Source organism: Scophthalmus maximus, chromosome 18 (genome assembly GCF_022379125.1).
Source record: "Scophthalmus maximus strain ysfricsl-2021 chromosome 18, ASM2237912v1, whole genome shotgun sequence".
NCBI lineage: Eukaryota > Metazoa > Chordata > Actinopteri > Pleuronectiformes > Scophthalmidae > Scophthalmus > Scophthalmus maximus.
The window spans coordinates 653,297-665,660 of record NC_061532.1 but is presented as its reverse complement, the minus strand read 5'-3'; the positions used below and the strand labels follow the sequence as shown (position 1 = coordinate 665,660).

General features: G+C 45.0%; 1 protein-coding gene and 1 non-coding gene across 3 annotated transcripts; both read right to left on the bottom strand.

The window, feature by feature from the left end:
* Positions 1–3,258: 3,258 nt before the first annotated feature.
* trnas-gcu lies at positions 3,259–3,340 on the bottom strand. Its single transcript has one exon. It is a non-coding gene; the product is annotated as a tRNA-Ser (tRNA).
* Positions 3,341–3,882: 542 nt separating this feature from the next.
* On the bottom strand, positions 3,883–12,364 carry LOC118290261. Of its 2 annotated transcripts, XR_004786377.2 has the most exons (4): positions 10,642–12,364; positions 9,857–10,029; positions 9,554–9,725; positions 9,002–9,474 (listed from the first exon to the last, which is right to left on the bottom strand). XR_004786377.2 is itself a non-coding variant. In XM_047328656.1 (3 exons), exons 2-3 carry the CDS (start codon positions 9,647–9,649, stop codon positions 4,265–4,267), a joined length of 687 nt encoding a protein of 228 aa, XP_047184612.1. In that variant the 5' UTR covers positions 9,650–9,725; positions 9,857–10,241; the 3' UTR covers positions 3,883–4,264. The 2 variants fall into 2 exon arrangements, 1 of the variants encoding a protein (XP_047184612.1); XM_047328656.1 differs by lacking the exons at positions 9,002–9,474; positions 10,642–12,364 and adding an exon at positions 3,883–4,855 and having other exon boundaries at positions 9,857–10,241.

The following is a 12,364-nucleotide window of genomic DNA, read 5'->3' as shown; positions in this document are numbered from 1 at the left end:
CCGGCTGTACACACGGAACCATGATGCTAGCAGGCCTGACGCTAGCCACCTGGGGTGCTGGCTGGATGCTAACAGGCCTGATGCTAGCCAACTGGGGTGATGGCTGGAAGGCACACTGGAAGACTGGGTGGGAGTCCAGAGTATTCAAAAAGTCCTTGAGCTAGCCAGGCCTTTTTAAATTGTCCATGAATACAAGTAAGGGTGTAAATTAACTCACAAAGATCTAAATTTAAAAAAAAATCACCTGCTGGGTCCATTTTGTGGTTGGATCATTCTGTCAGGACCGAGCAGGAAGCAGGACCCAAATGCAGAGGTGATGAAAAAAAGGATATTTAATAATAAAACAAAAACAGAGTCAAACCAAGGGTGTCCACGAGATGTAGCAAAAAACGATAATCCAAATACTGGAGCCAGGGGGAAAAGCACAGAAACAGACCGGGGGAAAATGCAGACACAGACCGGGGGAAGATGACCAGGAAGACAACAGGAACAGACGTCTCAGGACAGACTGGGGAAAACACGACAGACTGGGGAAAACACGACAGACAGGAACAGAACAGACCAGACCAGACCGGGTCAGACAACAAGAAAAACAGACGATCCCACACAGACAAAGGGAAGCACAGAGACTAAATACATACAAGGTGGGCGGGGCAAATAGAACACAGGTGAGACACATTAGGAACAGGTGCAGACAATCACAGGGGCAGGAGACACAGGAAAAACAAGACACCAGAAACTAGACTCAGGACAGGAAGTGAAGCAAGACAAGGAACTAATTCAAAATAAAACAGGAAATGAAAACACAAGATCATGACACATTCACTTCAATATGAAAACTTACATATTCATAGAAGATAAATTCCACCATTTTCTCTAGGCTGCAGGATCGGCAGAAGAGAACCGACCGTGATTCATTACTGCAAGGGGTTGTAGCTTCCTCAGCAGGTCCATTTGGCAGAGGAATCCCTCCTGGAGGCCCGGGACATACCATCCGAGCCTGTTCAACACGGTAATACAGTTATGGAGTTCCAGGAACCAGAAAACCTTGAGGGTGATGCAGTGATTAGTCAACGTCGCTGTGCCAGAGCAGTGTTTCCCACTGTGCACACAGACACTGGAACTGGTGCCAGCTCAACCAATGCAGATCAGGCCTGGCCTAGAGCAGAACACTTGGCTAGGGATGCTGTCTTCCCTGCTTCGTCGAACCTTGCCTACTGCCAGCGGGGTCAACAACCAGCTCCAGCGTCTCACTCTCAGGGTGGCCATCCTGATCAACTGCCACCAGCTCCAACACCTCAACCCCAGGGCGGGCTTCCTTACCAGCCAGCCCCAGCACCAGTAGCTTCTCTCACATTAACGTTATCTCACTCATTACGTTACCCTTTCAACATCGTTTCCCACGTTAATCTAAAGGAGCTAGGAAAACCTACTGTCTCATAGACTTAAACATTCACCCTGAAGTCTACTATTATAATAACACGTACGTTACCGTATAATGATACCTGAGGGTCGATAAAAGTCTCTCTGGGTCTCTCTCTGTGTGTGACTAAACGGTGGCCATCCAATCAGCGACGAGATTCGCATGACAACCTTACGCTGTATGATGGATAAGGTCACTCACCAATCAGACAACCGTCGTCAAGTTTTCTGGAGCCGTTTCCTTGCTAACTCTTCGATTCAGGATAAAGCACTCAAAGAGTGCTGATCAGATAAAATGTCCCTTGGAGAATGTGGGCATCAATCCCACTACCTGCTAAGCGAGCGATCTACCATTTGAGCTAATTCCCCATGTTTTTTTCAATATAGCAATGTAGGAAGTCAGTGGCGCGGACAAAGTGCCGCATTTATGTAAGGCCCAATAAGGAAGAGAACATTTCCAGAAAAAAATAACAGATCAGTTTGCAAAGGTAGGGCAGTCAATGTTTTTTTGCCAATGAAACTGATTCAAAGATAGTTGTTACGATGGTACGAAGTACCCATGGAAACATTTCACAATTGTAAATTCCATAGTAACAAGTTAACGATTCGATCCCATCAGTCTAAGCGCAGCGATATTGCTTCAGAGTGGTTTTGCATTGTTTTGGAGTACAAACCAATGGAGTTTTGGAGTACAAATTGTCAACATCACCATCTAGTGTCCTCATTCAGAATGAGGACAAGAACTTTTACAACAACTTAACCGATGTGATCAGTTATCAGACAGGAAGTCGTCAAATTCAAGGGAATTTGACAGACAAGAGTAGTCTGCATGCCGACGAGGATGGGATTCGAACAGCAGTCCATCGCCTTAACCACTCGGCCACCTCGTCGTATCATTGATGATATGGGATGGATTTTAAAATCGAAATAATTGGGGTACAACTTTAAAAAGTGAAGGAATCCAGGTCATTAATGATGTTGGTTTTAACGCAGTTACAATACTGGGATGTGATGGGTTTCTTGTTCAGGTAGAAGACATTGGACTTCAGTGATGAGGACAGACAAAGGATTAAAGATTTTGTGGAGAATGTGGGCATCGATCCCACTACCTGTGCTCGTGAACGTGGGTGCATTCAGGACATTCAGGAATTTAATGTGGCCTTAGAGACAGAAAAATGGTAGTTTAATAATGGAAGATTAAATTGCCCTTTGCCGTGTGCAGCAATTTATATTTCATTTTTACCTTGTCGAGTCAGAGTTGCCTGGAGCCGTTTGTTTGGTATTTCTTGGACTCAGGATAAAGTCCAAGTCTGATTTGATGAAATGTCCCTTGGAGAATGTGGGCATCAATCCCACTTCCCCGCTGCATGCTAAGCGAGCGCTCTACCATTTCAGCTGATTCCCCATATTGTTTTCATTATAGCAATGTAGCAAGTAAATGGCGCTGACAAAGTGCTGCGTTTATGTAAGGAGAACATTTTCAGAAAAAATTAACAGATCAGTTTGCAAAGGTAGGGCAGTCAATGTTTTTGCCAATGAAACTGATTCAAAGATAGCTGTTACGATGGAGCCATGGATAAATTTCACAATTGTAAATTCCATAGTAATTAGTTAACGATTCGATACCATAAGTCTAAGCGCCGCAACGATATTGCTACAGAGTGGTTTTGCATTGTTTTGGAGTACAAACCAAATTCTTCTGTAAATTGTCAACATCACCATCTAGTGGCCCAGAGGGGTGAATGACAACAACATTTACAACAACTTAACAGATCTGTTCAGTTATCTGACAGGAAGCCGTCAAGGGAACTTGACAGACAAGAGTAGTCTCCATGCCGACGAGGATGGGATTCGAACCCACGCGTGCAGAGCACAATGGATTAGCAGTCCATCGCCTTAACCACTCGGCCACCTCGTCCTTTCATGGGGCAAAAGTAACTGGTAGGAGGGTGGAACGAAAAAGAAAAAAGGGGGGAAAAGGGGGTAAGGGAAGAAACTAAGAGAGGAAAAATTCGAATTTTTTGTGCTATGAATTTATCAAATATCACTTAAAAACAGATACAAATAGGATTTGCAAGAATAATAATGTTTTGTTGTGATAATGATAGTAATAATAATAATAATATGAGAAAAGAAGGAGAAAAGGCAGATTAAATTACGTTATAAATTAATTTTTACTGATTGGGCCAACAAGGTGCACAAGTCTTGCCAGGATTTGCACCTGGATCTTCCACCCAAAGGATGGATGTGTTACTATTACACCACAAGAGTTCTTTTGTTTTTTTGTTACACCAAAGGTGTGTTTTTAAATTTCTTTTTTAAAGAACACAAACACCTCCAATAAAGAGTGTAGTGGGCTAAACTACTTTTTTCCGTTCGGTGCTGGTACTCACTAACTATGGTAGAAACAGAACTCACGAATGGAGTCACAAATCAGAGGTGAAACAGACGGTCTTCGAGTCAAGTGGTGTTTATTTCACAAAATAGGATACAAACACCATAAGTTACACCAGGGTAGACTGAAATACACATTCTGATCTTCCAGTTTATATTCTTTTGGTCCAGGGGTTTTCCACACCCCTTGGACCTCTTTCCATACATTGTGATTGGTTTGACATTCCACTATTACCTTTCTAATATCAGACATACCCCTGTCTTGACCATTAGTGGTTGTATTTTTTTTAAAAGCCTATAGGCGCCACACCCAGCCGCCTCCCTTCTCCTTGGGGCTTGGTGTGACGGGGGCAATACTTTAATAACATAATTTTACATGAACATGTTGCATTCCCCATATCCTCGCCTATACATGGCCAGATCTCCACATGCGGTCCCTAGCAGTTTTTTAACCTAAACATAGGTATGCCTTCACATGCAGTTTTCCTTTTAGCTTCAAGCATATGGCGAGTACATGTAACAGTGTATGACCAGTAAGTTTGCTCTTTGACTGACCACATATTTTACACGTATAGCGGTAGCTTTCTTTGGTTTGCTGTTTCTTGGGGGGCTCACCTCTCATCTCTCGCTCCTTATCCTCCAGCGATGCCTTTCGCAATCTCCATTCTCGGAACTGATTGAGAGAAGCTAGTGGTGCTGGGGCTGGCTGGTAAGGAAGCCCACCCTGGGGTTGAGGTGATGGCAGGTAAGGGGACCAGCCCTGAGAGTGAGATGCTGGAGCTGGTGATGATGGGTAAGGGGACCAGCCCTGAGAGTGAGACGCTGGAGCTGAGTGTTGACCCTGCTGGCAGTAGGCAAGGTCCGACGAAGCAGGGAATACAGCATGGTTCCTGGAACTCCATAACTGTATTACCGTGTTGAACAGGCTCGGATGGTAGGTCCCGGGCCTCCAGGAGGGATTCCTCTGCCAAATGGACCTGCTGAGGAAGCTGCACCCCTTGCAGTAACGCAGTCGGTTCTCTTCTGCCAATCCTGCAGCCTAGAGATAATAAAAATCAGAAGAACACATTTTTTTCAGTCATTATTTGTGTGGAATTTATCTTGTATTAATATGTAATAAACCTGAGATGAAGACTGGAAAGATTAATGCAAACTCTTACAAAGTGCTATGAATTTATCAAATATCGCTTAAAACAGATATAAATAGGATTGGTAAGAATAATAATGCTTTGTTGCTATAATAATGATAATAATAATGATAATAATAATAATATGAGAAAAGAAGGAGAAAATACAGTTTATGTTATTTATGTTATAATTATGTTATAAATTCATTTTTAATTAAATACTGATAGGTGCACAAGTCTTGCCAGGATTTGCACCTGGATCTTCCACCCAAAGGATGGATGTGTTACTATTACACCACAAGAGTTGTGTTTTTTTTGTTTTTTTTTAACCTCTGCAAACTAGGTTTACAGTAAAAATGTTTTGATTTATCATCAAATTGTTAATAATTATAATAATAATAATACATTTCTTTATAGAGCACTTTTCATTGCTAAAAGCAATCTCAAAGTGCTACAGAGTAGAAACAAGATAAAGATTTAAAAAGAAAAAAACATTGGTGGAAGAAATAGTACAAAATTTTAGGGGAATGATTGTTTAAAAAGAAAGGTTTTCAGGCGCTTCTTCAAAGAGAGAGTGCTTTGTGGAGCCATCAGGTGTTCTGGAGGGGAATTTCACAGGCAAGGAGTGGCTGAGCAGAAGGCTCGATCCCCCATGGTGCGCAGCCTGGTCCTGGAGTTTGGTGGTGAGACTAGATCTTTCAGGTAGGGAGGGGCATTGCCATGGATGCACTGATAGGTGAGTAGGGAGATTTTGTAATCAATCCTGAAAGAGACAGGAAGCCAGTGGAGTGAGTGAAGGCCGGCTGTGATGTGGTCATATTTTCGTATCCTCATCAGGATCCTAGCGGCGCTGTTTTGGACGTATTGAAGCTTTTGAATGCTCTTGCCAGGAGTCCCGATGAGGAGAGCGTCGCAGTAGTCCAGCCTTGAGGAGACGAAGGCGAGGACAAGGTTTTCGGCATCTGACAGACAGAGTGTGGGACGGTGTTTGGCAATGTTCCTGAGGTGATAGAAGGAGTTCTACAGATGTTTAATGTGGGTGTCAAATGTAAGATGAGGGTCAAATATTACACCCAGGTTGGTGACTGTTGATGACAGGGGTATATTTTGACCAGAGAAGGTGATTTGGGTTATGGGGGACGACTGGACCTGGTGTAGTGTGCCAACTAAAATAGCTTCTGTTTTGGAATTATTTAGCTGTAGGAAGTTTTCTGCCATCCACGCCTTTATCTCCTCAAGGCAGGAGCTCAGTTATGAAGATGACCATGACAGTGAAGCTGCAGATGAGATAGGGTCGGTTTTTATGTAGAGCTGCGTGTCATCAGCGTAGCAATGGAATGACATTCCATGCTGACTGATGATGCGGCCAAGGGGAAGAGTGTAGAGGGTGGACAGAGTGGGGCCAAGAACCGACCCTTGGGGGACTCCACAAGTGACAGTGAGTGTTTGCGATTTTGCTCCTCCCAAGGAGACATATTCTGTTATTCCAGACAGGTAGGACTGGAACACGCTCAGAGCGGAGTCAGAGAGTCCGATGGTGTGTTGGAGGAACTGAAGGAGGATGTTATGGTCAACCGTGTCGAAAGCTGCAGACAGATCCAGAAGGATGAGGAGCGATAGTGATCCAGTGTCAGCCGCCATCAGCAGGTCGTTTGTGACCCTGACCAGGGCTGTTTCGGTGCTGTGGGCGGAATGGAAGCCAGACTGGAACTTCTCACATAGGGAGGGAGAATTTAGGGGGTCCTGAAGATGTGCGGCAACTACTTTTTCCAGCACTTTGGACAGAAATGGGAGGTTCGAAATGGGCCTGTAGTGGGCGAGGATTTCTGGGTCTAAGGTGGGTTTTTTGAGGAGGGGTCTGATGACAGCAGTTTTGAGAGCAGATGGAACATATCCAACCTGAAGTGAGTGGTTGACGATTTGGGTGATTAAGGGACTTAGATCGCAGACATTGGATTTTACAAGGGTGGAAAAGGGTCCAGGGTACAGGTGGAGGGTTTCATTCTGCGGATGATGTCCTCAATCTGTCGCTGAGAGATCTTGGGGAAGCAGCAGAGAGGCTGAAAAAAATCAGGAAGTGGGTCGGCAGTAGGGACAGAGGAGGAGAGCCGGAGAGAAGAGAGCGGATGATGTCGACTTTTTGGCTGAAGAAGATGATGAAGTTATTGCACTGGTCTTCTGTGGTATCGGTGTGTGAGAGAATTTGAGGCTTGAGGAGATAATTTATAGTAGAAAAAAGCTGCTTGGAGTTTCCAGGACTTGTATTTATTATGTTTGAGTAGAACTGTGACCGTGCTTTTCTAAGGTACTTTGAGTAGGCCTTTGGGTGTTCTTGATAAGCAAATTTGTGCACAGTGATCCGGTTTTTGCAACTCGAGTAACTTTCGCCGATCGAGTACACGCCCAGCTGCTTTCTTGTTCCGTAGAGCTGAAGTGAACCAGGGGGCTGAGCGTGAGAAGGTGACTGTTTGTGTTTTCACAGGGACGTGGAGGTCCAGGATACTGCTCAGGGTGTTGTTGTAAAAATCCACCGATTCATTTGCTGATGTGAATTTTGCGGAGGGTAATTGCTGGAGGTCCAAAATAATTGTCCAGGTTGATGTTTTTTAGGTTTCTGAAATTAATTTGGCATTTTGGCTTGGTGTGGTGAGATAAGTTCAACTCCAATGAAATGGCTTTGTGATCCGGCACTCCCAGATCGTACACCAGCAGATTTTTGATGGGGGCAGTAATGACCAGGTCGAGCGCTTGCCCTCTGTTGTGTGTGGGGACGTCGATATGCTGTTTGAGGTTGAGACAGTTCAATAATTGTAGGAGTTCAGAGGTGAGAAGTTCACTTATCTCTGGGATGAAAGCTGGGTTTGATCTGGGTGGCCGGTAAATGAGAAGAATAGTCACTGGGGAGGGGGGTTTGCATTTGAAAGCAAGGCATTCAAAGGAGGACAGTTCAGGGAGAGACAGAGGGGAGAGTAGCAAGTCACAGGGGTGTATTACTGCTAAGCCACCCCCACAATCAGTGCAGGCTTTTCCAAATGATGATAGCCTGGAGGACAGGCTTCATTTAGTTCAAAATAGTGCTCTGGCTGATGCCAGGTCTCAGTAAGACACATGAAGTACATTTTGTTGTCTAAGATCTGATCATGTATGACACTGGATTTATTTGTAAGAGACTGTTTAACAGTTCAATATTGAGGCTTGAGGATGGGGTCGTAGACTGAAATCGACTCCACGTTTTCTGTCCCTCTTCGTGTGACCAGGTCTCGCGGTGTTTGCATCGATACTACTAGTCCCAGATGGGAGGTTCAGATGATGTGGTAGTGAGACAAAAGATGGGATGGAGTCACCAGACTGGGAATAAACAAACTTTCTGCGGAAGCTTCTATGGATGTAGCGGGGTCGGCGTAGAAGTCCAAGTTGTTTAATGGCTGAGATACATGTTGGAGTGCTGTAGTTTCTTAATTTGAGCAGTTGCTGGACGGAGTACTTTAATGTCATGCCGGGTCAGGGCGGATGCAGAGTTTATAGCCGTGTGTGTTTACCACGGACTAACCGGGCAGCGGAGTGTTGTCCGGGAAGAAGCCGGTATTGGTACTGGTGTCGGTGGATGATGGCAAAAACGGCAGGACAAATCCGTGCAAAAAACTAAAAAAAAAAGGTGGATAGTACATATCAGACAATATGACTAGTCGCAAAGTAGTTTTCTAGGGTGTAAAGAGAAACACACACAAAAAAAAATTGGATTTCAGAGGGAAAAGCTGCAACAGTCAGTGCCAGCGTCCTCCAAATTGTTATCACATCATTACCTAAGATGAAGACTGGAAAGATATATTGGTGGCCTGGGGTACTGTCACATCAGGACATTGATCCTCCTGAGCTTCATCCAGCATCTCTGGCAGAATGGCACCAATTTCCTTCTGTGCACTCAGCAGATCTCCCCTGTTAGACTGCGCCAGCAAATATTCAACAGCAATACGCTCTCCTGCCATAAGTGTAACGGGTGTGTTTAGGACCCAATTGCAGTACCTTGAGAATACAGGTATAGTTGGTAATGACCTTTATTTACGTCACACACAGGAATCAAAGCAGTTAAGCAGCACAGGATAGAGTTCAGAGCACGCTGCAGGCGATGAGTCTCTGGAGCCTCCAAGGTGAGTCGGGGAGTCGACTCAGCCGAGTCGAATGGTAGTACACGTGGCAATAGATCAGGAGAGGAATCGCCGTACTCAGTAAGCGGCTCAGGGTAGAGCGAAGGTTCCGTTAGGCAACAGGCCGGAGACGTAGTCAGGAGAGCAGGTGGTTCGAAACAAGAGCCGATATGGAGTTGGCCTGATGAGGAGGGAGTGGCTAGCAGACAGGTGAATGTCCTCTTTGTCCCACTCAAAGATACAAGTGGATAACTTTGAGCAGAACGTGCCATACAGTGGATGGTGCTCTGTCGAAAGGCCCTTGGTGAACCGCCTCATAAAATGGAATATATCCAGTCTCACCGTTGACGTCCATGGCCGAAACCAAGTGAGAACTGGACCAACCCCTATACAATAAGCAACAGCCAGTAAATAAATGCCTCTAATTCATAAGACACATCACAACACAAATGGAAGGCAACACACCTGTCTCACTGCTGCAGTCTCTGTCCACATATATGGCATCTGGCTGTGGCTCACCAGCATCTCTGTACCTTTGGACAATGCCTTGACAAAGGTCATCAAGGCCAGCCCCCTCACCAGTGGTCAGCACAGAATTCAGCACTTGCCCAAATTCATTGAAATGGATTTGGTGGGGCTGGGGGGATGAAACCAGTTCTGAGACAGGTTTTGTTTCAGCTCTCCAGTACTGTAATATAAAATGTTGGCAATCCACTCCTGGTCAGCTGGCTGGATGACTCTAGTGAACTGCTTTGGTAGAAAACTCACCCAGTTTACCTCAGGAGGCTGCAGAGTGAGTGGGTGTCATGGTGGTGCCGGTGATGTCTCATGGGCTGTGGGAGGAGCAGGAACAGGGGCAGGAACATCAGGTGGGTGTTGCTCTGTCGCCAGTGTCGTCTCTTGGGCTATGGGAGTGGTAGGAGCAGCAACATCTGGGAGGTCTGTTGGACAGGTCAAAAGGTGACATTCCTCTATGTGTTGAAACAATCCAACAGCCCCCCAGCTCCTTGCACCACACTGCTCACACTGCTCCTGGACGTGGTAGTCTGACAGGTGCTGCATGAAGTCCTCGCACATCACCTTCCGACTACAGAGCGAGCACGTGACAAACTTCCCCTCGCTCATCCTGCTTTCTGACCTACACCTGTCTGTGGTCCTGGAACTTTAACAACTTTCCCAGCTGCTGCACTGGCCTGTGAACTCTCATTTGTTCCAGCTGCAGCACTGGTCTGTGGAGAAGGAGCTTCCCCAGCTGCTGCACTGGCCTGCGAACCTGGAGCTGCTGCGCCTGCACTGGCCTGTGAACTCTCATTTGTTCCAGCTGCAGCACTGGCTTGTGGAGCACTCAGCTGACCTGCACTGGATGCTGCTGTCCCTGCCTTCTCTGCTGACTGGGAAAAACATAACTAGCCTAACAATACTCTGCACTCAAATAATTACATACTCACACTGTTTAACACTGAAAAAAACAAACAATAGAACTGAGGAGAAACCATTTTCCATTACATTTTCCAGTATATTTGCATTACATCACAGGTTTAATGATCGCTTACCTGGTGGTATCCACACTTGCAGGGGATCCTTTTCCCAAATATGTATTGTTTGGGGACAGCAGTTTGACCTTTCAGGGGGGTCAGAGGACAATCAGCAATCCGCTGCATTACCGCCCTCCATCTCCTGGCCCCTGGACTCTTGCCAGTTGTAAATTTGTACTTTCCCTGGGCATACAGGGACATCACACCTGCCCAGTAGGCATCTGGTTTCCCAGTCTTTGTCATTTCTGCAGATATTAGGGACAAGATATGGAAAGCAACAAAAATGAACGGTAACAGATGGAAATACTACCCTATCAAATGACAAATATGTTGATTGGTAACAGTAATTCATTTCACAATTTATTTTAGTCAGAAAGTTAATCCATAGGTCACACAGTGCATAGGCTAGCTCTTCAACTAGGGTCATCGTGCTGACGTCACTCGATTATTATAAAAGCACACAAAATCACCACAGGCGTTAACGGTTTTCACGTCAGGTCAACGACACAAAACATAGCTTAAGATGACCACCACTTATCGTAGAAAAATCTCTTAAACAACGACGACATTAACAGACCAAACATACAAAAACAAACTAACGGCTAGCTTACGTTAGCCTACCTAAAAACGGTTTACATCTAATTTATACTGAAAATAATTAACCTTACACAAATCAATGTCATAGTACAATCCAAATGTGTTAATGTAACAGAAAGAAAGAGACTAAATGTATTGCAGTTTAATTAGAAAAGTTCACAACAGTGGTCATCTTAACGTATGGGGCTAACGTTAACGTTATCTCAGTCGTTACCCTTTCAACATCGTTTCCCGAGTTAATCTTAAGGAGCTAGGAAAACCTACTGCCTCATAGACTTAAACATTCACCCTGAAGTCTACTATTATCATAACACGTACGTAAAGTAGAATGATACCTGAGCATCGAGAAAAGTCTCTCTGTCCCTCTGAAAAGGTTGTAACCTGTGACTAAACGGTGGCCATCCAATAAGTGACAAGATTCGCATGACAAACTTACACTGTATGATGGCTAATGTCACTCACCAATCAGACAACCGTGCGTCAAGGCAGCAATTGTTGATTGGATGCGTCGCAACATCGTTTCTTAGGAACTGATTGGCTGTTTTACCCCTTGTGTTAGCAATGTTGGGATCTGTGTTAGGACCTCGTTCGGATATATTAGGACTTGTCATCAAAGTCAGGGCGGCGGTAAGTCAACCCTATGTGCTTCTGTGGCATTCAATTAAAAAGGTGGGGACAAAGGATACCTGCGATGGCCGGGAATCGAACGCGGGTCAACTGCTTAGAAGGTAGCTATGCGCACCACTATACCATTATCGCCACTGAACACAAATGGCTGATGGAGCAGGTGGATTATGGGATATAATGAAGGAGGATCCCATGAAAAGAGTGCCCAAAGAAAACAAGATGGTGGTATTACGTTCTATTGCCAAGTTTGTACTGCGGTATTCTCTTGTTGGCTGCACTGATGGCTTGGTCAGTCTCTATACTCTCAAAACATAGTGATTTCAGCAGGGGTTGCACTGCGGTATTGTCTTGTTGGCTCCAACGTGGTTGGTTCTAAATTCTCAAACTATCAAGCACATGATAAGCAACCTGCCGTTGTTGAGAGGATTTTAACCTGCGTGGGGAGACACTTAGGGATCTCAAGTCCATTTCGTAGCTTGTAACTTAGAGCTTGATATGACAAAGGACAGAGCAAATA

Excerpts from the sequence above, each read along its gene's own strand:
- LOC118290261 (XM_047328656.1), bottom strand. The coding sequence starts at position 9,649 with ATGACCTTTGTCAAGGCATTGTCCAAAGGTACAGAGATGCTGGTGAGC. Across the intron at positions 4,856-9,553 it reads AGACTGCAGCAGTGAGACAG|GCTGCAGGATTGGCAGAAGA; the intron begins GTGTGTTGCCTT and ends TATTATCTCTAG.